This window comes from Mus caroli, chromosome 2 (genome assembly GCF_900094665.2).
Source record: "Mus caroli chromosome 2, CAROLI_EIJ_v1.1, whole genome shotgun sequence".
Classification (NCBI taxonomy): domain Eukaryota; kingdom Metazoa; phylum Chordata; class Mammalia; order Rodentia; family Muridae; genus Mus; species Mus caroli.
In genome coordinates, this window is record NC_034571.1 from 152,809,329 (window position 1) to 152,833,298 (window position 23,970).

Below are 23,970 nucleotides of genomic sequence, written 5' to 3' on the forward strand. Positions count from 1 at the left end.
AGGATGCATTGGGGGGAAACTGAGGCCAGGAGCCTCAGCAGAAATGGTCAGTCTCGAAACACACGTGTTTTCTAGTCGTTCCTCAATGGCTTCCACCTCTGCTTCTCTCCAGTTTGTGAAGTTCCTTGCGAGGCTGGGGTTTTGTGTGGACGTTTAAAAGCTTAGCTTCCTTTTCATCCAGTGCCAGCCCCTTTCCTGGGGTCTGCCTCAGCACACTCTAAGGCTGCCCTTGGCAAGAGGTACTGACCATAGTGGCTGGGAGAGATTTCCCTCTAACTGGAGAGAGGACCGTGTGGGCGGGTGTATTTGTGAAATCAAAGAAAAAAGATAAATTGGGGTGGGGTCTTGAAACATTGTTTGGATCCCTTCTTTGGGATTCTACAGCTGCCTACACCCTCATCACGAGGCAAGATCAAAAGGAATATGGAGCGCTCTTGGCTGGGCCGCTGGGCTTTTGTTCTGTTCTGAAGGATGTGTGGGGAGCTGGAAACCTCAGGTGGCCTCTGGTCTTTAGTTCAGAAATAGCACCTATGAAACTGCCAGATAGGTCCAGTGTGCATCATCTTCCTGTAGAAACCTCCAGTATCTAAGGCTAGAAGCTCAGGGACAAAGGAAGAGATGCGCCCACCCCCACCCCCGAGTGCTGTGACTGGTCCCTGGTTAGTAAAGGGAACAGTGGGCAAGCTTGTCTGAGACTTGGCCAGGAAACTGCACAGTTGCTAACTCCAGTGTGTCTGCAAACAAGAGGACGTGCAGACGATACAGCGTGCCATCTCAGAAGCCCAGCTTTGGGTTCGGGCATGGCGTCCTTGCCTTGACTCTTGAGACAGCATCCCGTGTAGCTCACCTTGACTGTTACCCTGAATTGTCCAGGCTGCAGCTCTGAGGGTGACTTTTGATGGCTGAAACAGTCATGCTGATCTGGATCAAGGCCATTCATCCAGCGGCCTCTGGCGGCCAGGGAGGGCTGGAAGGTGTTTCCGGGTAGAGTTGATCTCTGGGATGATATTCCCAGGGTTGGTGGGAATCTGCACTTTCGATTGCTGTGCATCGATCCTAATCAGCTCGCCCTGGCCTCACCTCAGCCAGCTGAGCTCTGCAGTCCAACAGGTCATCCCGGAGCCGGGCGATATCCTGTGTGTGCTGGGCCAACGTGTGGTTCAGCTTGTCTATGTGGCCCCACAGGCCCTCCCTGGACCTCAGCTGCTCAGTAGGCAGACTGTTCAGGTGGGTTGCCAACAGGCCCAGCCTTTCACATGCTCCTTCCACTTGGGCCACCCTCTGGTCAAAGTGGCCCACTGTATGCTGGAGTTCCTGGGCTGTGTCCCGGCAGCGGCTCAACCCTCTAGCCACATTGGCCATGCCAGCCTTGAGTTGCTCCAACTCCCCTCGCAGGTTCAGGACCTGCCTGTGGCCAGCGTGAAGCCGTGAGCCCTGGCTGCTGATCTGTTCCTGGATGGCGTGGACCTCGGCTTCCACTCTTCGTTCTCGTTCATCCAGGGATGTGTTGGCAGCCGAGAAGGCATCAGAGTACTGGCTGACAGAGTCGCTGAGGCCCGTGAGTGACTTGCTCACTGAGTTCAGGTTGACTTTCAAGAGAGTGATCTCCCCTTGTAGTGAGCTGCCTGTCCCTTCTGCCAGCTGCCCCTGGACTTCAGCTACTGTGCCATTGAGCTGTTGGAGCAGGGCAGTGTGACGAGCCACCTGGTGTAGGAGAGCCTCACTCCGGCTCTGCCAGGCCTTCACCTCTGCCACGAGGTTGTCCAGGATGGCTGTGGTGGTACTTGGGGTGCATGAGGTCTCCAGGGACACCAGCCTTTGTTCCAGCACTGCTAGTTCTGAATGAACAAGCGGCCGCGCTGATCTGTCTGGTACGGCACTCTCGGGGCTTAGCTCTCCGGTCAGAGTTGCCAGCCGCTCCTCTAGGCTCTGAACTCGCTGTTCCAGCGTGGACCCGAAGCCACCGACATCCCAGCCCCCCACCTCCATTCTCAGACAGCAGCCCCTTGCTCCATTCTCTGTCCCATTGATAGTCTCAAGGCCTTCAAGCAGCCCGTCCACACCTCCCTGAAGCATAGCTGCAGAGAGGCGCGCAAGCTCATCCACGGCCAGGGTGCCCGGGCCGCCTTGGGTCTCAGTGACAGCCTGCAGGTTCCTCTCAAGGCTGTCCACCCGGGCACTGATCAAAGCCAGTTGGCTGCAGCAGGTGCCCCCACCAGTCAGAGTCAAGCCCTGCAGCTGAGTGCCCAGCTGGGAGAGCTCCCGACGCAAGGCCAGCTCTCGGCCATCGAGGCTCTGATGCAAGCGCTGGCTGGCCGCCTGGCCCTCCTCACATTGCTGCCGTACCTCTTGCACCCGAAGGTCACACTCGCTCTGGACACCTTGCAGCTTCTGCTCAAAGCCATCCAGCAGGCTCCCCCAGAGTCGCTGCAGCCGCTGGTCCACATATTCCTCTAGGAGCGCTAAGGAGGTCAGCGGGGATGGTGGGGCTTCCCGGAGCCGCTGCAGGTGAGCCTCATGCCCCAGGGCCAGCCCACGCACCTCATCTAACAGCTGCACCTTGGTCTGTAATGTGTTGTTCACCTCTGTGACCTTGCTCAGGATCTCACTCAGAGGAGGGATGAGTGGTCTTCTGCCTCTGTCTTCTGGGGCCACAAGCCCCTCGGGGATGACCCCAAAGCCTATAGGTACGACAGGGACCCTGGAGTCACCAGTGATCCTATTGGGATTCTCGTGGCTGGCTACCAATCCACTCAGAGTGCCATATGCTTGCGACAGGCGCCGTTCTAGCTGCTCACCAAACGGCCCTTGGCCTTTTCTCCCTAAGGAGGAAGAAAGACCTCCAGGAGCCTTGCAGGCCTGGCCCTCCAACATGTTAACTTTATCCCTGGACATAGCCCCCACCACCACCACCTTTAAGATGGGGTCTGGGTGGGGAAGATTGGGGCTTTACAGTCATGGCTCACATGAGATGCACACACACACACACAACTATGAGAGCTTAGTCAGTCTGCATCAGTTCCTCCCCCCGCCCCAACCCTGCCACTAAGCCTAAGAAACCCAACCCTCCCTGGAGGATATCCATGGACAGACTCACCACGGGGGCGCGGGGCCTCTCTGCTGTAAGGAGAAGGCCTGGGACCTGGGCCCAGCTGCCCCAAGGGAATCTGAGGCTCTGGCTCCTGGTGGGGTGGGGTGGCTCCATAGTCTGTGAGGTGTTCAGGGCAGCTTTCCCCAGTAAGACCAGGGCAGCAGCGCCACGCCAGGTCTGTCACGGTCTTGTAGCCAATCTTGTATCTGGGTCTGAACACTGTGCGGTATCTGGATCAGAGAGAACAAGGGAGCAGGCCTTACAGCTGCTCTGAGCCCTGGGAGTGAAGGATGTACTGAGAAGCCCCACCATACTGCTTGCTTGAAGAGAAAGCTAGTGGGGATTTAACCCCAGTCTTCCCAAGACCACTAGGTCCCCGTCTGCCAAGAGACATTCCATTCTGGCTCTGAGGGAGCCTCTCAGAATCCTGACAAAGTTTTGAGCCTCTGATATGTAGAAGTATCTCATCAGGGCTGGGCCGACAGCCCTTTTTACTGCCCCGGGGTACTCTTAGCTCCCATCTCTAGCTTAGTCAGGGGACTGGACTCTTCTCAGAGGCTGGTGTGAGGTCATCTCTGATCGTGGGTGGGAAGGAAAGGCCAAGGGTACAGGCAGAGCTCACCAGGAACACCTTCTCTACCTGATCAGCCACATACCTGTTCACTCACTGTCACAATGAGGCATAGGTCTGTTCTCAGACATACACATTCAAGCTCTCCAAACACAGACTTAGTTATATCCCATGTCCTGGGCGGCCTGTCTGAACTGTACCAGGGCCTCTGGCTTCCACCTTCTCCTGGTCGGGACCCCTGAAGTATCAATCTCTCCTCTCTTTCCCTATACTTTCTGCCTCTGTCATATCTTCTGGCCCAGACTCCCTCTTGTATCCCCGAGGCTTCTGGGCTCCAAACTGAGCCTGTCCTTGCCTCTATGGGGGAGGATCTGCTGCAAGTTCAAAATGTTGGGGTCTCTCGAGGCCTCTTTCAGGGATTCTGGTCCTCTCTAGCAAGCACTGTGGCCCAGATAGGTTCTCTGAAGCCCAGGGTACTGTGGCCCTTTGCAGAAGTGGTTCTGTTCCCAGCTGAGGCAATACCCTGGGAAATACTCACCTGACTGTTGAAGGGCAGTTGGGTCCCCACCCACAGTTCCGGTACTCAGCCTTTACATAGCTCTCTGCTCCTTCTTGTAGGACGCAGGTCACATTCCTGTGTACCACATAGGCACAGAGAGACCTGCAGGGGAAGGAGCACCTCTGGAATGTTTGGCCCGAGCTCCCACCTCTTGCTCTCAGAGTTCCCCGTATCTTTTTTATTTATTTTTTTAATTCTTGTTCCATGGAACCTTGGACCTCTGCCTGCGGTCCATATCTTCTGAATGGGGCCTGTGTCCTTGATGGGTGTCTACTGTCTACTGAGCCGCGTGCTCAATTGAACCAGATGATAGGGTGTCTACCCAACACCACTCTGAAAAGGCCGCCTCAGCTTCTCCCTCAACCACTTGGCCTTCTTTCCATACACCCCCACCCTGGCTCCCTCACTGGTTCTAAACTCTTTATCCTGGCCTTCAAGGTTTCTAGAGCACAACTTAGTGGCTTCTTTTTAATCAGGCTTTCCTCCTTCCTCCTGTGAAAATGCTCTCTAGCCTCGGCTTTGCCATTTCCTTGCTCCCAAGAGCAGTACTCGTGCAGTGCCTTCTCTTATAGGACGTCTGCCCTGATGCTCCTGGATTCACGGAATGTGGTTGTGGGCTGGGTACTTGCCTTCAAGGTCTTATATTCGATTGGAATTCAAATTCCTGTATAAACCACTGTGGAAGTCTGTCCATTCTACAGTACAAGCCCAGGACCCACAAGTCCTCACCAGCTGTGCATCTCACCCACCTTGGGGCTCGCGCAGGGCTATTGGGGCCAGACCATAGGAGGGGAGGAGCAACTACCTACAGTGAGCATGGCTCTGTCTACAACCACGCAAGACAGAAGAGAGACAGAAGGCATTGGACTGGGGAGCCCCGCGTGTTCCAGGCGCGGACAGCCCTTCCTCCTCTCCCTCCACCTGGTCCGCTGCGCCTGGAGTTTGCTCACAGCGCAGCTGGAAAATGTTACTTCGCTGGAAAGGTTTCCACGGGCACTGCCAGGATCCCAGTCGCCGCGCCAGGCCCCCTCGGCTGACTTGTTCTTCGCCAACCCCGCAGCCTCCTGGATGGCGGGGCGCCTGCCCGCGCAAAGGATCGTGTCGGGGAAACCGCCCCATCGGTGGCTGGGGTACCCATGTCTCGACGCCTCCGCGCCGGTCCCGGCAGGTGGGAGTGGCGGCGCGCCACGCGGGGGCCTCCCTCGCGTTCCCGCCGTGGCCCGGCCCCGCGCTTACTTGTGTGGCCCCGGGCGCAGCCGCGGACGCCATCCGGTGGTGTAGAGGCTGTAACGGGAGGCACTGGGCTGTGCGGGCCGCGCGAGGAGCGGGGTGCCCTTGGCCTGCGCCCCCGAGAGCAGCGCCGCGACGGTGCACAGCCACACGGACAGACGGCGGCCCATCGCGCTCGGTCGTCACTCGGTCCCTCGAGGTGGGATCCTCCGTTCGCCCTCCGGGCTCCCGCCGCCACTCGCGACCGACCCCCGGAGCGCGGTGGTTCGGCCGCCTGGAGCTGTGCGGCGGCTGCGTCCCGCCGAGTGGCCGGGGCTACTCGCGGCTGGGGCCGCGCAGGGGAGGCGGGAGGCGGGCTCTGCACGGATTAGCATAAACTTGGGGCCGCGCCGCGAGCTCCGCCAGCCCCCTCCCCGTCGCCAGCCCCCGGCCCCAGTTCCAAGCTGACGCCCGAAGGGCCGCGTGCAAACACGAGGTTAAGAAACGAGCAGGCGGGACGCAGGGCGCTAAATTCCAGGAGGCTCCCCAAACACGCGCAGCCCCTGCGTACTCTTAGGGTACGGGGCAAGAAGCTGCAAAGCCTGCAGGCAGGCCTGGCCTCCCTGCTGGGACCTCTAAGACTCGCTGTCTAGCAGGACACCAGTCTTAAACGTCTAGTGAGTATGGGTACCGTAGTCCCGACCCTGAACCCGAGATGAACATGTATAGAGGCACACCAGGAACCCTTTCCCCAGCCAGAGTGTCTCCTGTCTATGGGTGACCCAGGAAATCTGATAACTGCAGATTTCACTTCACACCAACTTTTGCAGACCGGGTAGGGTGGCCAGGCTGCCTGTCTGAGTTCAATGATAGGCCAGCGTTGTCTGTTAGGTAAGAGCTGTACCACGTTCCCATTACCTCTCTAACCCCTCCAAGAATAACACCCCCACCTCACCCTCGCGCACGTGTGTTTCCCATAAAAGCTTTTAATTAGGTGGGCCACAGTCTGGTGTCTGGTTCATTATTAGCTTCTAGTCAAAGAATATTGCGAGGGCATCCTCGTAAGAAACTACCTTAAGCCAGGCTTCCTGCATTTTTCATTCCTGAACATGACTATGTAACCTAAGAGTTCGTCTATACAGTCATGCTTATTGGACATCACCTTCTTAAATGCCTACCCTGCAAGAGGCTTTCTGAATTCTGATTCTGTCATTCTGGCTTTGTCTCATCCCCACAGGACCATAGCTAGTCCTCCAGAATCTGCACCAAGGGCCTGCTTGGAGGTCCCTGTCCCCCACTGTGTGTGTGTGTGTGTGTGTGTGGTGGGGTTCATTCCTATGTGTTTACAAACACGTGGATTCAGAGTCCAACCTCAGGTGATACTTCCTAGGGACTATCACCTTGTTTCTTTGAGACTAGGTTGCTCACTGTTATGAGTCTGTCAAGTAGGTTAGGCTGGCTGGCCAGTGAACTGGCCCAATAAGCCCAGTGGATCCCAATTCTACCACACCAGCACTGGGGTTACAAGTGCTTGCAGTCATGCCTGCCTTTTTCTTCCTTTCTTCCTTCCTTCCTTCCTTCCTTCCTTCCTTCCTTCCTGTTTCTCTCTCTCTCTCTCTCTCTCTCTCTCTCTCTCTCTCTCTCTCTCTCNCTCTCTCTCTCTCTCCCTCCCCCCTCTCTCCTCTCTCTCTCTCCTCTCCTCTTTCTTTCTTTCTTTCTTTCTTTCTTTCTTTCTTTCTTTTTTTCCTTCCTTCCTTCCTTCCTTCCTTCCTTCCTTCCTTCCTTCCTTCTTCCTTTCCATGTCTCTTTAAAATCAAATTCAGGTCTTCATGCTTGCAAGGCAAGCACTCCACCGACTGATCTGTCTCCCCAACTCTGCTTTCTTTCAAGAGGAACTTTGAGAGGCTGGAAGGATGCTTCAGCTTTAAAGAGCACTTGATGCACTACCAGAGGACAGTTCTAGAGGACCTGGCACCCTCTTCTGACCTCCTTGGGTACCAGGCATGCATGTGGTACACCATATGCATGCAGGTAAAATAACCAGACATGGGAAACAATTTTTCTTAAAAGTAACTTTGAGGTGTGAATAAACTCATTTGAAGCTGGTGGTATTAAGGATGCTGGAAAGAGCAGTTCTGAATCCACATCTATGCCCTGCCCTCTCCACCTGCTCTCTCAAGGCTGATACCTGACCTAAGCCTTTCTGGTGGTCTTTTTTTGTTGTTTTAAAGAAAGCATCTTTTGTGTGATATTTATTTATTTAATGTATATGAGTCCATTGTTACCGTCTTTGGACACACCACAAGAGGGCATCAGATCCCATTACAGGTGGTTGTGAGCCACCATGTGGTTGTCAGGATTTGAACTCAGGACCATTTGGAAGAGCAGTCAGTGCTCTTAACCACTGAGCCATCTCTCCAGCCCCTCTGGTGGTCCTTCTGATGGTGCTTTCTGATGGTCCTTCGCCTGAACCCGGTAATGGTGGGACACAGGTGGCTGGAATGCCCTAAAGGTGTGAGTGTTTTAGTTTCTAGGGCTGCCATCATAACTAACAAATCAAGTGCCTGGAAAATGATAGCAATTTATGGGGCTGGAGAGATGGCTACATGTCTGGGACGCCTCTTCCAGAGGACCCATGTTTGATTCCCAGAACTCACATGGTTGTTCACACATATCCAGTTCCAGAGGACCCAATGCTGTCTTCTGGCCTCCTCCAGAACCAGGCACACACTGTGGTACCCAGACATTCTTGCAGAAACACACTACAAACACCAAGCACACAAAATAAGATACATTTAACGCAAACGGTTTAGAAATGACGGCAATTTATTGTCCCGTATTTCTGGAGGCTTAATGTCCAGAATCAAAGTATTATGTGGGTCATTCCTCTAAGGAGCGATGTTTCCTTGTCTCTCCAGCTTCTGGTGGCTCTGAGCAATCTCTGGCTCGTGTCCACAGCACTCTCATCTCCGCTTTGGCATTCACGTGCCCTTCTCTTGGTCTTCACACGACCCTCTTCTGTGTTTCTGTGTTCTTATAAGGACAGTGGCCATTGAACAGCCTCATCTTAAGTAAATATATCTTCAAAGACCCTATTTCCAAATAAGGTCACAATCTGGGGTTCTGGTGAAACTACATTTTAGCAGAATGGGGCTCTGTTCAAGCCCCTACAGGGGCTCCTGGAGGTGAGAAGATACACCAGAGAAGGCGTACTATAGTCGCAGCAGCTCTGTACCAGTTAGAAGGAAGTGAGGGTAGAAACCTAGAGAAGAGACTGCAGCGCTTAGAAAACAGCCATTTAGTGATGAGCCATGGCTTCCTCGCTCTGCTTCTAATAACCTACCATTTGATCTAGCTTGAGTGGCTCAGGCAACTCCAGATGCACCCAAGCCTCATATTTACCAGAGATGTTAGGAGCCATTCTGCAAGGACAGGGTGCCCGTGCTCTTGAAGCCATGGACTTCCTGCTTTTTCATGAAGGAAGACATCTGAAGGGCAAATGCATAGAGCCCAGCTCCCCGCCAGGCTGGGCTCTGACTGCTTGGCAGCACCATTCAGCTGGCTCTGGGAGAAAACTCCCCCCACCCCAGAAGCTGTGATCCTTTTCCAAAGGGTCCCACCCCTTCCTCTCACTCCCTTCCCCAGCCCCAGATGTGGGGCCCACAACTCACAGGAAGGAGGTTGGACCCTGTTTGAACTTGAAAATGTCCATGTAGCAAGGGGCTAGAAGGACAGATGGGACTTACTTCCCCTTCCCAGGTGGCTGACATCAAAAACAGGCTCCTTCTTTAATTGGAACAGTTCGGGGAGCCAGGGCCTGGGCCCCATCCCAGTGGAGGAGGAGGACACCAGCACAGGGAGATGCTCAGAGGCTTGGCTGGATACAGCCAGAGACTGGGGTCTCCCTGTGGATGATGAAGCCACCTTGCATTTGCCAGACAGGAAACCTAGGGAGGCCAGAGGCAGAAGAGGGAGGCAGACAGTCATGTCCTCCCTGACTCAGACGGGAGTGTCTCCACCTGGATGAAGACTCCAGAGGCACCACACACAGATGCGCAGTTTCCGTTCACAGGACATGCACAGCCACCTCCAGACACAATCAGCTGCACTGTCTTGTGGAAACCTGCGCACCCCACAGAGTCACACACATTGCCCTCCTCGGTAGCCCTGGTAACCGGTATAGCCAAGGATGCTAGCAGGATGAACCGAGCATTGAATCCTGGGAGGATGCAAAGAGCTGGGCTTACCCAGCTAGTGATGTGTGAGCCTGGGGCCCTGATGCTTGGTGTGCCATATGCTTTAGGATCCACTCCTTCTGTGCCCCCCAAACCCTCCTGAGAAGTGAGCCTTCTTTTCAGCCTCCTCGGTCTCACCCAGGGTATGTGGCTCCTTGTTTATCCAGAGATCATCACCTACGATCGCTGAAAGCCACAGTTTATAGAATGTAGCTCTTCCAAAAGAGACAGAAATAGAATGCTCGGACTCTGCCAGCTTTCTGGCAGGAGCCCTCCCTGCTGCAGATGAGCTCCTGCTGCTGAGAGAAGCACAGCCCATGCTCCTCTAAGCCAAGTGTGGAGGCACCTACACCAAGGTGTGGGTTATAGACTCCACTCGGACCATCGTCCATACATCCATGCTTACCACCCATGCACACCTGAACCGCTCTGTTAAAAACCTCCTGTAACAAGGTTCCTTGTCCCGCTCTGCCTTCTCAAAGCCCATCGCAACCCATTTGGACTACACATGCACCACTAAAAAAGGTGACTGTCAGAGTGACACAAGTCTCCGGGGCTACAGCTCACAGTGGTGATTTCCAAGTATACAAATATCACTTGTTCAGGACCCAGAGTGTATGCAGCCTGGGTGTGAGGACCAGGGAGAGAGTCCAGGAATCTCAAAACCTGGACTCTAAAAAGCGTGGAGTGAGAGTGGCTTACAAACAGCTTTGGCATTGTAGGGTCTCAACATGGACACGTGCAAGCCAGATGCATCTATTATGCAAATTGTATGCAAAATACTTGTGTGGGCCTCCCAACTTGCAAATACCAGATGTGACCCTGGGGGACTCTGAATTTAACCGAGCACTTTTGTACAGTAGAAGCATGACCCAACCACTTCTGGTAGACAAGGAAGAGCTGGATTCAAGGTTACTCAGACAGGAGCGGGTGAAAGCAGGCCGGGAGTCACACCTGGGTTTGAATCCCAGAACTTTCTCTCATAATTTATATCATCTGTCTGAGGTCCCATCACTCCTGTGAGCCTGTTTTCCCACATGCAAAGTGGCCGCTGTGGGTTATAATGGTCTTCTATAGCATTATAGAGGAACAGGTAGGGACGGTGGCCTCACAGTTGGGCGCACAGATGCTCACTGAGTGGGGCAGTGCTCAGTGGAGCTTCCATCCCTGGAGATGAGCTGTCTGTCCCTGTGACAGTTCCCCTGTGCTCTCCCAGACTGTGGACAGGACCTTCTCTCAGGGCAGCAGGCACCTGTGGATTTGGTGGTGTTGGGAGAGCTAGGAATCCTCATTTCTCACTCCTTCAGAAATCTGTCAGAGGTCCCACTCCACTGGGGACACTGTCGGTACCTGGCCAGCACAGCCACCAGTCCTCTCATAGGTGTGAGTCATCCTGGTTGATGACAGTTGCTGCTCCAGGGAGTTCTAGAACCTTCCTCCACTTGGCTAGTTGATACAGGACACCAAAGACAGCCTTCTTGCCTTAGGGGATAGGTTGGCAGTATGGGTTATGCTAAATCCCCTGGATTGGGCCCTGTCTAAATTCTACCTGGCATCCATTTTATAGTCCTATATTCTTCTGCTGAGAGAGAGAGAGAGAGAGAGAGAGAGAGAGAGAGAGAGAGAGAGAGAATATGGATATTTGAGAGCACCTACCCACATTCCAGTAAATCACCTGATTCCAGAAGCCAGAACCCTGACCCAGTTCAGGGAGACACATATGTAAACAGGGGAGTCCCTGACTGTGACATTTTGTGTGGTCTGGGACCACAGGAAACAAAATGGTTGATTGCCTGGACTGAAGTGTGTGTGTGTGTGTTATAAGAAAGGTCATAATAGGTCACCATGTTAGGAGAGGGTCCCAGGCAATGTTCACAGCATGTACATGACCAAGATTTAGGAGAGAGCTTGGTGTGTTTGATGAACACTTCAAGGCTCTGGGTAACTGAGATCTCAAGAGAGCTTAGTAGGGGCCAACAAGAGGCATCTTGAACATCTTAATGAAGGGTCAGGACTTATAGCTGAGGACAGCACACAAGAGAGCTGTTTCCATAAATATCCCAGGCTGCTGGTGATGGCGTGGGCACACCGGGCAAGGGATCCGTGAGGCAGGCCATCAGAACCCATCAGAGTGGGTGTCAAGTCTAGACCTCACAGTCTGTCAGGGTAGAGAGCCAGCAGGTCCTGGAGGCTGAGTGAGCGGAGGCTGTAGGTATATACAAAGACATCTGGAAGGTGCTAAGCAGAAGGGACACAAAACACTGGGACTGGCACAAAAGTGACCTGGAGGGGGTGCATATCAAGCGCAGGGAGCGGGACAGGAGCCTGCACTTTCTGTGTCCTTCAAGCAAAGCTAGGACCAGACAGGCGTGTGGGGGTGGAAGACAGGGGGGCAGCTCCAACCCCAGTCAGGCCTGGAGCTGCTCCCTGTCTGGGCGCTTGGCATCTGTCTAGGGCTTAGGATAGGGACAGGCTGGGGAGTATGTGTGGGGGGGGGCGGGGAGTAGAGTTGCCCAGGCATCAAGTTGGGGATGCAAGGCCCTGGGAATGGTTTCTGCTCATTCTCTTCTAACTCTTCTATTCATAAGCACTGGAGTAAAAGATGCACACGGGATTATCAGGCAAAGAGGCGCAGATGGATGGGAGGATACAGGGAGGACAAAGCAGACAAGAGAAAGGACTGCCCGGGGGAGGGGGCGGGGAGGGGAGGGCTTGTTGTTGCCATGGAAAACTCATGCCTGGGCAGACAGAACCTGACCTTCACCCAAACACTGTCCTTATCGCAGACCTGCTCTGCTGGGACTCCTTAGTTCTCTGGGACATCTGCTGGCCATCTCTTTGGTATGGAAAGCACAGATGCCCCAGGCTTTCCTCAAGGCACTCGGAGGGTGGGAGAAACAGAGGTGTGTGTGTGTTGGGGGGGGGGGATTAAGAGATGTCCCAGGAGGGATTCCTGGGGGGACTCTGATGGGTGTAGGCTACATGCAGCCTGAAGACCAGAGGTGGTGCATAGACACTGTTAGTGTCCAGCCCCATGAATCCACTGGAGACCCCTGACCCACAGCACAGCTTCTGGGTGTACCTCTGTTGTGCTCCAATACAGACTGGCAGTTTCAGACCATCTCCTGCTCACAATCTGAAAAAATACTGGGTTTAGATGGGTCATTCTGTAGCTATAACTGGTGTGTGTGTGCGCGCGCGTGCGCGTGCATGCGTGTGAGCCAGCTGTGGATCCAGAAAGGGCTGCTGCTGACAGACAGGAAGGCCATTCTGGAGCTGTCAAGCTTCAGGAGCTGACTGGAGGTAAATCAAGGCTGAGGTCAGCGTCAGGAGCGCCCATCCCTTGGGGGACCCTAGCCTCCTCTGTCTTATGCTTAGGACTGAAGATACATTGGACAGTTATTTATAAGGGCTCCCTGCCAGGGCCTGGACTTGTAGACCTCCCCTTCCCTGTCCAGCAGCCTGGGTTCCATCTATCCACTTTGCCACTACTATGTGACCTTTGGGGCCTTCCTGAGGTTGAATCTCAGCAGTGAGGCCTCCTGCAATCCTGGCTACTCTGGACTTGGCTGGTAGCCTCAGTTCCTTTGGGAAAGAGAGGTTAGGAGTCTCCCATGGATGGGATGTTATACCATCAGTCCCTCCTCTGTTCAGGTTTGTGTGAGATTAGGACATCTTGATTCCTGGCTACCTACTACCCCTGCCCCTATGGCTACCTCCTACCCCTGCCCCTATGTCTGCCTCCCACCCCTGCCTCTATGACTGCCTCTCACCCCTGCCTCTATGGCTGCCTCCCAACCCTTCCCCTATGGCTGCTTCCTATCTCCACGTGTCTCCCCTTCTTATTTCTCTCCTTGCCACCTCTGCCTTAGCTTTTTCAGTACCTGACCTCTCCAAGGGCCTCTTTGTTGCCCAAGCTATTCATCATGGCTTCCCTGGACAAGTGAGGGAGAGGAACAGGAAAGTGGCCCAGAAGGATGTGCTGTGGCCATGGCCAAGCCAGAGAGGAGCAGGAGCTGGTGAACAGCTGGAGTGATTCGGATTGGCACCGAGAGCCCTAGGCGACTTGTGAGGGGCTCCAGAGTGACCTCTGGATTCTCATTCCTTTGCTGAGACAGGAGAGAGCGGTGTTTGGAGGGAAGACAGGCAGGCCCATCTGCAGCTATGAGGAAGGGTTGAGGAAAAGCTGCTGGAGGAGAGAACAGCCAGGCCCCAGGAAGATGTCCTAGAGGAACCTGCCCAGGGCACCAGGCTGTGTCTAGCCTTGGGTTCACTTGTCCTCTACACTCTCAGCACGGGGTGTTGGGATGTGTTTCAGGGTCAGGTTTTGGAAGCAGCCACCCTGATGGCATCTAGGGCTCCTCCTGGAGCCACAAGTAGATGGCTGGCTGCTGGTCTTGCTGGCTTCCTGTCCTTCTCCAAGATTCTTGTCAAAGGCCCTGGTCAGAGGGCAGACCAGGCAGCTGATTGCAGCCCCCAAGTCTATCCCTCTCTGTTCCTCTGGCCTGACACTTCCTGTTCCCACAACTTCCTCCCAGGCCCCATCCTAGTGCTCCCTGGGTGTCCTCCCCAAGGGCCTTGACCCTCCTTAAACCCCACTCTCCTTTCCCACAATCAGGAAGAGGCTTGATTGCTCATTATGTCTGCAACCCAAATTGTCAGCCAGTGAGAAACTAATTTCCCCAATTTAGGTACTTAGGTGCCGTTCTGGCTGCATTCCTGAGAAGAGGGGAGGAGGTTGTCTTAAGAAGGGGAGTCTGGGGCTGGAGAGATGGCTCAGAGGGTAAGAGCACTGGCTGCTCTTCCAGAGAATCTGGGTTCAACTCTCAGCACCCACGTGACAGCTCACAACTGTCTGTAACTCCAATTTCAGGAGACCTGACAACCCTCACATAGACACACATGCAGGTAGAACACCAATGCACATAAAGGAAAGATAAATGCTCTTTAAATACAGGAAAGATAAAAGAATGGAATCGGAGCTTCTTATGCAGTGGAAGAGGAAAAACAAACAAAAATGTCCATAACAAAAACAAGCTGGGCTTACAAAATCTTCCCTGTCTCTTTTACCTGAAACCGGAGAGAAATTCATTTCTCTGCAAAAGTCCCGAGCAGGGGACTGGCGGTCTCCAGAGGCATTTAGTTGTGTGGTGAGAAGCTATCTGGGGCCACTGAAGGTAAAATCCAAGGAAGAGGCATTGTGGAAGAAAATCAGAAAGATGTGGTCGGAGACAGGAGGAGAGACGCACCAGCCAAGCCAAGGTAGGATGGAGTTTCTGAGCTACACAGAAGCCAAGCCAAGGCAGGGGCGTCCCTGCCTGGGTTGAGCTGGGTTGAATCATGGGAAAGGGAGGAGCCAAGAGTGAAGGAGAGGAGAATTAGGAATTCAGAGGAAGGTGAAAGTGAAGTGATCAGCAAAGCCCAAGAGGCGCAGGCCTGAAGGTGTGGCGGGGGTTTCCGGGGTTTCCGGGCAGGAGTGGGTGATGGTAGGAAGTAGCCTTTGTGCTCATGCTAAACAAGAGGTGTCGAAGCTCCCCCCCACCCACCCGAGATTCGGGGAGGGGATGGAGGGATATTTTAGGTGGGGACCAGAAGTGAAAGTCTGAGGAAGGGCTGGACCACAGCATCTGCTCACAGCCCTTTGCAGCTTGAGGGTGGAGACTAAATCACTTACTTACGAGACATATGGAGGGGCCCCGCAGAGGCAGATGGGTGGAGGAGGGGAGAGCCTGGTGGAAGAAAAGATCAGTGATTGTACGAAACAGGATCAGGAGGGGCGCAACTGGACCTCCGAGCATCACCTGAAACACGTGTAGACTGGAGAGCACGACGCTGCTATTTGTTTTACGGCTGCTGTGGTTTTGGATAGGGCTCTTTTGCCAAAACCCATGTTGAAATGTGCTTGCCAAGGTCTCGGGGTTGGGAGTGGGGCCTTTGAGGAGGTGACTCGGAGACTGAATTCAGTTCTGAGTAGCTGAGGCCTCACCACGAGAGTTGGAGGTTATAAAGCGCTCTTTTGTCCCTCTTCGTTTTCCGTCACACTCATTGGCCTTTAGGCTGCCCAGAGAACTGGGTTATATTCTCCCCAGAAGCTGAGCACCTCCTAGGACCATGCTCTTAGGCTTCCACACTGTAAGCCAAAATAAGCCTTTCTGCTTTTACAACCTTCCTAGTCTCATGTGTTCTGTTATAGTAACAGAAACTGATAGAAGATGTGACAATGGGAAAATAAATTCAAAAGTCAAATCTCACTGAGAAAGAAAAAGAAAACGAAGGAAAATAAGAACATTGGGAGGGAACCACCTGGTTGACGCTAGCATTTCCATGTGCTATTAGCTTCCAACAGACTAGCTTGCCTCCCTCAGTTATTGCTGTTCTTACAAACTTCCCTAACCATTTTTTTACTTCCTAATGTCTTGCTGAAGGACAAATTAGCTTAGAACAGGCTGGGGGCTGGGGGGGGGGATGGCTTAGTTGGTAAAGTGTTTGCCTTGCAAGCATGAGTGAGGACTTGAGTTTGGGTCTTCAACACCTATGTAAAAAGTCAGGCAAGCTGGTGTGCACCTATAATTCCAGTGTCTGGGAGGCAGAGACAAGACGATTCCTAGGGTTTGCTGGCCCTGCCTCAAAAACAAAATAATGTATGGACTGATGAGGGAAGCTACCTAATGCCGAATCTGGACTCTGGACTCTGGGCACACATATGCACCTGCAGACACGTGCAAACACTTGTATTTCCACAGAGGGTTAAATGAGGAAGATCCACTCTGAAGTGGGGGACACCACCGCATGGACTGGGTGCCTGATTTTAGTAAAAAGAAAAGCTAGGTGAGCTCTGGTGTTAATTTCTCTGCTCTCTGCTCTGCCCAGAGCAAGCAGTCTCCTATTCCTCCTGCCACCATTGTCTTTCCCGCCACACCATGCACTGAAGTAAATCCTTCCTCCCTTAAGGTGCTCCTTCTCGGGGATTTAGTGACAGCAATGAGAAAAGCAGCTAGGATAGGTTCCTATCAAAAATACATCTGCCTCAGTCTGCTTCCTGCCGCTGTCACAGAACACTACAAACTGGGTAAATTATAGAGACCAGAGATTTGACTGAAGGTCCAAGGGCTGTTGTCTAGGTGAAGGCCTTCCCGCCCTGTCATAACGTGATGAAGGCACTACATGGTAAGGGAGGGAAGTGGGGGGGGGGGGGGGGAAGGCAGACATTGAAGGAGGGAGGGAGAGCTTGTAGTCCTGTGATAATGGCCGTATCTGTTCATTACGGGCATTGCCCTTCCTCCATGACTTCATCCTTACATATCCTGCCTTTCAGTACCACCAGAGTGACAATTACACTTCAGCACAGGGTTACCTCCTTCTCCATACCTCAGACAGAACCAAGGGTCTCAGACACACCAGGTAAGCGCGCTACTGCTCAACTCTGCCCCCAGCCCCCATTTATTTTTGTTTTTGAGACAATATCTCGCTGAGCTGTTCCAGGCTGGTCTTGAACCCCAGACAGGCCTTAAACTTGCTATCCTCCAGCCTGAGTCTCCAAAGCAAGGCCCGTGCCACCAGGTTCTGCTCAATGCAAATTTCTCAGGGGACAACCAAACTACAGCACCAGCTCGGCGTCCACTATCGTGTGTTGCTGGTTAGACACGAGTGGGTGGCTCAGCTTACCCTAGCTTCATCTTGCAGGGCTATATTCTTTTCCTGGTTAGATGAGTGAATGCTAGCCTGGCCACTACGGAATGGGTTTCCAGTAGGATGTGGAAGCAATTCATATAAGCTGCCTCCCTCCCTCCCTCCCTCCCTCCCTTCCTGTATGCATGCAGATGCACATGTATGCTGTGTATGGAGAGGCTGGAGACCAGCCTCAGCTCTCAGTCCTCAGATGCTGCCCATCTTGTCTCTCACTGGCCTGGAGGTCACCAACTTGGCTATGCCGACCGTCTACCTGCCTTCACCTCCCCAGCACTGGGACTACAAGTGGGTGTCACCAGGCTCAGCTTTCTTCCCTTGGGTGCTGGGGTTCCAGATCAAGCTCTCGGCCCTGCAAGGCTGGCACTCTACAGACTGAACACTGAAGTCTAGTACTGCAAACGGATGCTGGTTTTGGGTCTGACTCCCCCGTTCTTTGCGACTTGTTCTCTCCACTGGAAAGCTTGTGCGAGCTTTCCCTTTAATCATGGAATCTTGGGCTCTTCCCTGGCCTTGCCTAGCTGTGAGTCTTTTTTCCATCATTTCTGCCTGGAACCCAGTGAGCCTTCCAGTCTGCAAAACCCAGGGCGTTCTTCAAACCACGGAAACTTTTCCTTTCCATTTAAAGAGTGATGGTATTTACCCCGCTTGCTTTTTCCCCTCTAGGATATTACACTTATTTTTGTTCTGCGCACACGACACCCCGCAGGCTCTTCTCTCCACTTTAGCTTTGGGTTTTGCATCTCTACCCCATCTGGATTCCCACATCCCCACCCTCTTTCCAGTTCATTTTCAATTTCAACCAATGTCTCCTAAAACCATGTTCAGGAAATTTTTTTTCTCCCTTTCCTGCCTTTTTTTTTTTTTCCTTTCTGACAAAGCCACATTGTCTAACCATTAGTATCAAACTTGGGATCCTCCTGCCTCAGCCTCCCAGGGGCTGGGATGACAGATGCTTGGCATCTCGCCCTGTGTCTCTTCTTTTCAGACATGGCTGGTATCTTCCCGTGGCTCCACAGTATGCCACCCTCGGGTTCTTTCCCTCTCTATCTGTTGGATCCCCTCCACTGGCCACCCATCTTCCCTCTGTCTCCTGGAATTCTCTTCATCCCCAAGGCCCATGTTCTGCTGATACACTAATCGGGCCTCCCTATGCTTCAGGACAAGTGCTCTGCTTTCGGGAGGGATGCAGTAGGGCTACCAGGACCACCCAAGGCTCCTGGCTCTGCCGCTCCTCTGGTGGGTCCTGTGCCAAGTTTTGCAACTGTGGAGATCTGATTCGCACCCAAAGTCCTCTGAGCTCAATGTCCCTACTGTCTGGCGCAGAGGGAGAGTAAATCCCGAGCCAGCCTGCTCAGCACAACGCTGCCCCACCTCCTAGGCCTGGCTGCTGGCTGACCCTGGAACTCGGCCACAGGAGCAGGTTTGGAGCTTGGAAAGAAAGACAATGAGACTTCCAAGCTGCCATTGTTGAGGTTTAACTAGAGAGAGCTTCACAAGTGTTGGTACGATCCACCCTCTAGCCCAGGGTTATAAAAATACACCAAGCTGGGGGTATGACTCCATGGTGGAGTGTTTGCCTAGCATGCATGATGTTGGGCTTGGGTTCAAATCTCAGCACCAAAGGAAGAAAAAGAAAACCAGCCAGAAAAACCAAACGGGTAAAGTGTAGTTGATTTGAATAAACCCCTCTGTGGGGTCACTAAGTGGCAGGCAGGCGGCTTGGCGAGCTCCTATACACTTTGTGGTTGTGACAAAAATGACTATGGGGAGGGAAGGGGGAAAAAAAAAACCTGCTTTCAGCTCTGTTCCTGGCCTTACTAATAAGAAAGCATTTCCCAAGCCGCTGGAGGCAGGTGAAGCTGAAGTGCGAGGAGGCAGCAGGAACTCTTTCCTGCGCAACACATGAGGCCTCTCCTCCATCAGCATCCTCTGCAAATGGACCACTTCATCAGATGTTACTAAGTTACAGGGAGCCTCCACAAAGGACTCTTCACATCCTGCCGGCGACAGGGGGAGCCAACTACAGTCACGGTTTCCAAATCTGAATTATCTCTTGTTTCAAGTTTCCTTACCTCATGATAAAGGTCCCGGGATATTTTTTTTCTCTAGCAAGCTTCAAAGTGAAACCAAAGACATTCTCCTTGTCTCAAAGAGCCAAAAATGATCATCACTGGAGCGAAATGATGAGGTCTCCAAGGCCACTCGGGACAAGGCAGATAAACTGTGCCAAAAAAGCAATTCCTGAGAACTTCAAAGCCTGAAAGCATTTCAGATAAAAAGAATTTTGGAATAAAACAAATGAAGGCACTTTGGGGTATATACTTCTTCGATTTAAGAATGTATTAAATTAGTATTTGTGATAAAGGATGGGCTCCTGCTCTCTGTGTCCTTCCCCAGCCCCTCCCCTCCCTCTCATTCCTTTCTCTTTTGAGTCAGGATATCACCTAGGGTGGCCTGGAACTAGCATTGCAGACCTGGCTGGGCTCCAGCTCACTGAGATACTTCTGCCTCTGCCTCCCGAGTGCTGGGTTTAAAGGCGTGCACCACCACCTCCTGTAATTTCTTTAATTAATTAATTTGTTAATTTATAAATGAGTGCTCTATCTGCATGTACATCTGCATGTCAGACGAGGGCATCAGATCACATTATAGATGGTTGCAAGCAACCACATGGTTGCTGGGAAGTGAACTCAGGACCTCTGGAAGAGCAGTCAGTGTACTTAACTGCTGCACCATCTCTCCAGGCCCCACTTCCTGTAATTTCTAATTCGAATATTCACATTGTTAGACAGTATCATGGCAAAGTGTGAAGCAAATTTTTGCCAGGCCCCATTCAGGTGGAACAGAATAAGATACAAAACCGGCCATATGTTGTCTTGGTTTTGTTTCTTGTGGTTGTAATAAAATACCTTGGCAAAAGCAATTTAGAGAAGGGGGTGGGGTGGTCAGTTTAGCTCACAGCTTACGGTGGCGGTCCATCATTTAGGAAGCCATAGAAGCAGGAGCTTGAGGCACCTGGTCACGTTGCATCCATAGATAAGAAGCTCGGAGGAAGGAATTCTGCATCCATGCACACAGCTGGCCCTCTTTATCCCTGTACCATCAAGGACCCTTTGTTTTGGGGATGGTACCATCCCCAGTGGGAAAGTATTCTAGCCTCAAGTAATGTAATTAAAATAATCTCCTCCCCCGCCCCCTGCTGACTCCCTGACTTGCCCACAAGCTAACCTAATCCTGACCATCTCTTCTTGAGACTCCCTTCCTGGGTAATTTTAGATTACATCACGCTGACCGTCACGTACACATAAAATATGGGCACCCCAGAAGCATTTTGATATCACAATTGAGGGTGGGGTTCACACAGCTCTAACCGTACCACTTCTCCTATGATCAGCAGATTAATTGATCTTGGTGCCTGGTGATTTGACGGTCATTGCCACCCAGCTCCTTGCTCTCGGCTATTATTCGTAACGACGGTGCAGAAAACTCACTTTCTCCTGATAGTGGCCCAGAACTCTGCTTCTGATGTCCTGTCTATGGCAAGGTCCTAGACCTGACAGCTGTTGCACAGAACAAACCATAAAATACACAAAGTAAATGTTTAGCAACCAATAGTTAAAAAACAAAAAAAAAAACCAAATTGCCCTAGTGCCATAAGGTGGAATATTAACCATAAACAAAAAGGGACAAGACATCGTGGATAAATCCCAGGCGCCTTAGTCTGGACAAGGTAAGCCACACACATAACACATGAATGCACATGCACAAACACATATATGCACGAATGCACACACACACACATACACACACATACATATACACACTAATGCACACACACACACAAACACACGCTCGCACGCACGCATGCATACACCCATGCACGCACGAATGCACCCATGCATACACATACATAGTGTTTGTGCAGGTGCTATAAGTATGCCCAAGCTCAACGAGAACACTGGGTATCTCCTTTATCAATAACTCTCTATATTATTCCCTTGAGACAGACTTTGTCACTGAACCTGACTATTTTCAGCCAGGTTGGCTGTCCAGCAAGCCCTAGGACTTCCATCATGGCTTTCCTTCCCATGCTGAGGTTACAGGCACACATGGCACACTCGCGCGCACATGTGCGTGCCTGTGTGTGTGTGTGTGTGGCCATCAGAGCATAGTTTGTGGGTGTCAGTTCCCTCACTATGTGTGTCTGAGGAATAGAACTCAAGTCAACAGACTTGGCAAATGCCCCTCTGCCCACTGAGTCATTCATTGGCCTATGGCTAGTTTTTACGTGGGTTTTGAGGAACCTCAAGCTCTCATGCTTGTATGGTAAGCTTTCTTACCACTGAGACATCTCTCCAGTCTAACCTTGTCTTTTGAGATAGGATCTCTTGTTGGGACCTGAGTCTCACCACTAGTGTGACTAGTCTGTCTGAGCCTCCGTGGTCTACCTACTTCTCTGTGCCTCCTCAGCACGAGGAATACAAGCACGTACCACAAATGCTGGAGTTCACATGTGTTCTGGGGACTGAGCTTTGGACCTCAGAGTTGCTTTTCTGACTGTCTCTTTTCAGCTCCTGATTTTATTTATGTGCACTCCTGAAAAGACAAGCCCGATCTACCTTAGATTGTTAGGAATGCTCAAACAAAGCACCACAGTTTGGGTGGCTTAAACAACAGACATGCGCTCACTCATTCCCAATCCTGGAGGCTCAAGCCTACCTGCCATCAGGAAGCTGCTGGAGGGCTTTTTTCTCTGAGGAAGAAAGCCCATGTCTTCACATTGTCTTCTCTGTGCATAGCTGTTTCTTAATTTCTCTTTTAATAAGGACACAGCCGCAGGACATCAGGGCTTACCTTAAACTCTATTTTTATTGACTAGCCTCTTGAAAGAACCTGTCTTCAAGTAAATCACATTTTGAAGTCCTGGGGAGGCACTGACAACTTCAAACATCTGAATTTGGTGAATCCTCATTGATGGTGAAAATACACATAGCCGTGTTTGTCTCTGGGAGGGGCAAGGGTCCAGAGAGCAAGAGGGAGGCTGAGGCTCAGTGGGGCTGGCAGTCTTGCTTATGGAGATCATGCTGCATTGCACAGGTGTCTACACACGCCAAGCTCACTGAGACAGGGTACATAAGGCTTGTGCATCTCACTGTCCATCGGTTTCACCTCATGGAAGCCCCAAAACAGGCTGAGATGGCGCCTGCTCTGTAAAGCTGATGGTTTGGGTTTGGAGGCAGACACAGTAGCACATGTGTTTGTGATTCTGTTGTGTGCCTGTGGGGAGATGAGGTGCATGCAGAAGTGAACAAGAGACGCTGTCACAAACAAGGTGGGAGGCAAGGATGGACATGTGAGGATGTCCTCTGACCTTCACACGCCTGCCCTAGCACATGCGCACTGGTGCTCACATATACACTCAGGTGCAGGCACACACAGGTGCAGGCACATAGTAAAACTCAGAACAGCCATATACTGGCATAGTGTCGATGATGGATGGTATACTGATGCCTACAACTTGCTTCGGAATTGACAGAAACGCACAAGAACTCACCAACTATTGCACGGGCGCCATATACACACACTTGTTCCATGTACAAGTTATTAGGATTTTTTTTTGTATTTTTGAACATTTTGAATGTAATTTGTTGGGGGAAATTTTTTAATTAGAACTTCCACTTGGAAATGTTAGCCAGACAGGAAAAAAAAAGCCTTTTTGGATTAATTTCTGTGCATGAGTGTTTTTTTCTACATGTAGTTGTCTACATATGTAGATAGCTTATGTGCTTGGTGTCTTCAAAGGTCAGAAAAAGGCATCATATCCCTGGAATGTGGGAGTTATAGATCGTTAAGTCATGATGGATGCTGGACCTCAAACCTAGGCTGTCTTGCAAGAGCAGCCAGTGCTCCTAACTACAGAGCCATCTCTCCAGCCCGTATTTAGACAGTTCTTTAATTTTGAGCCAGTCTCGTATAAGTCTAGTCTGGCCTTGACCACACCAAGTAGCTAAGGATGACTGGGAACTTCTCATCCTTCTGCTTCCACTTCCCAGAGGTGGGGATTACAGGGCACAGTGGTTTTATGTGCTGTCAGGGCCTTGTGCGTGCTATGCAAGCATCCTACTGATGGAGCTACACCCCTAACTCCAGCCAGATGTTCCTTTATGATAGACCAAGGTCTGCTTAGAGAGTAACACTTATGCCTAGGTCATGTTTGCGCCAGCACTCCCACCAATATGTGCAGGGAAGATGGGTAGGGAGAACAGTTTGAGAGTGGACGGAGGAGGTCTAAGGCTAAGGGCGGTCAGGTTTACAATCTTGGAGATTGACATCAGAGTGGCTAAAGCACTGTTCTTTAGATTCAGGGCATCACACCGCCTCTTCTGGCTTTTGTGGGTACTGCATGCACACGGCTGGCTGTATACACGAAGCAGTAACAAAATAACAATAGATAGTAATTCAGGTAGTTTAGGCTCTCTCTGTTTTTCATCTTTCTCACCTTCCCTCCTTTTGTTGGTTTCCACAGTGTTACCCAGGTTTGTCCTCCCTCTGCAGACTCCTCGAGTAGCTGGGAACACAGGTAGGTGCACACCAGTATGCCCAGATTGAGGGCTGG

The 23,970-nt window shown here is 51.9% G+C and overlaps 1 protein-coding gene and 1 long non-coding RNA gene across 3 annotated transcripts; both read right to left on the reverse strand.

Moving 5' to 3' along the window:
* Positions 1-1,056: 1,056 nt before the first annotated feature.
* On the reverse strand, positions 1,057-5,621 carry Emilin3 (elastin microfibril interfacer 3). 2 transcript variants are annotated; one of them, XM_021157102.1, is made up of 4 exons: positions 5,458-5,621; positions 4,201-4,323; positions 3,098-3,321; positions 1,057-2,681 (listed from the first exon to the last, which is right to left on the reverse strand). In XM_021157102.1, exons 1-4 carry the CDS (start codon positions 5,619-5,621, stop codon positions 1,057-1,059), a joined length of 2,136 nt encoding a protein of 711 aa, XP_021012761.1. The 2 variants fall into 2 exon arrangements, with proteins under 2 accessions (XP_021012761.1, XP_021012760.1); XM_021157101.1 differs by having other exon boundaries at positions 1,057-2,822.
* A 13,193-nt stretch (positions 5,622-18,814) lies between these two features.
* Positions 18,815-19,920, reverse strand: LOC110309845. Its single transcript, XR_002379755.1, has 3 exons — positions 19,849-19,920; positions 19,427-19,611; positions 18,815-19,351 (listed from the first exon to the last, which is right to left on the reverse strand). It is a non-coding gene; the product is annotated as an uncharacterized LOC110309845 (long non-coding RNA).
* Positions 19,921-23,970: the final 4,050 nt, after the last annotated feature.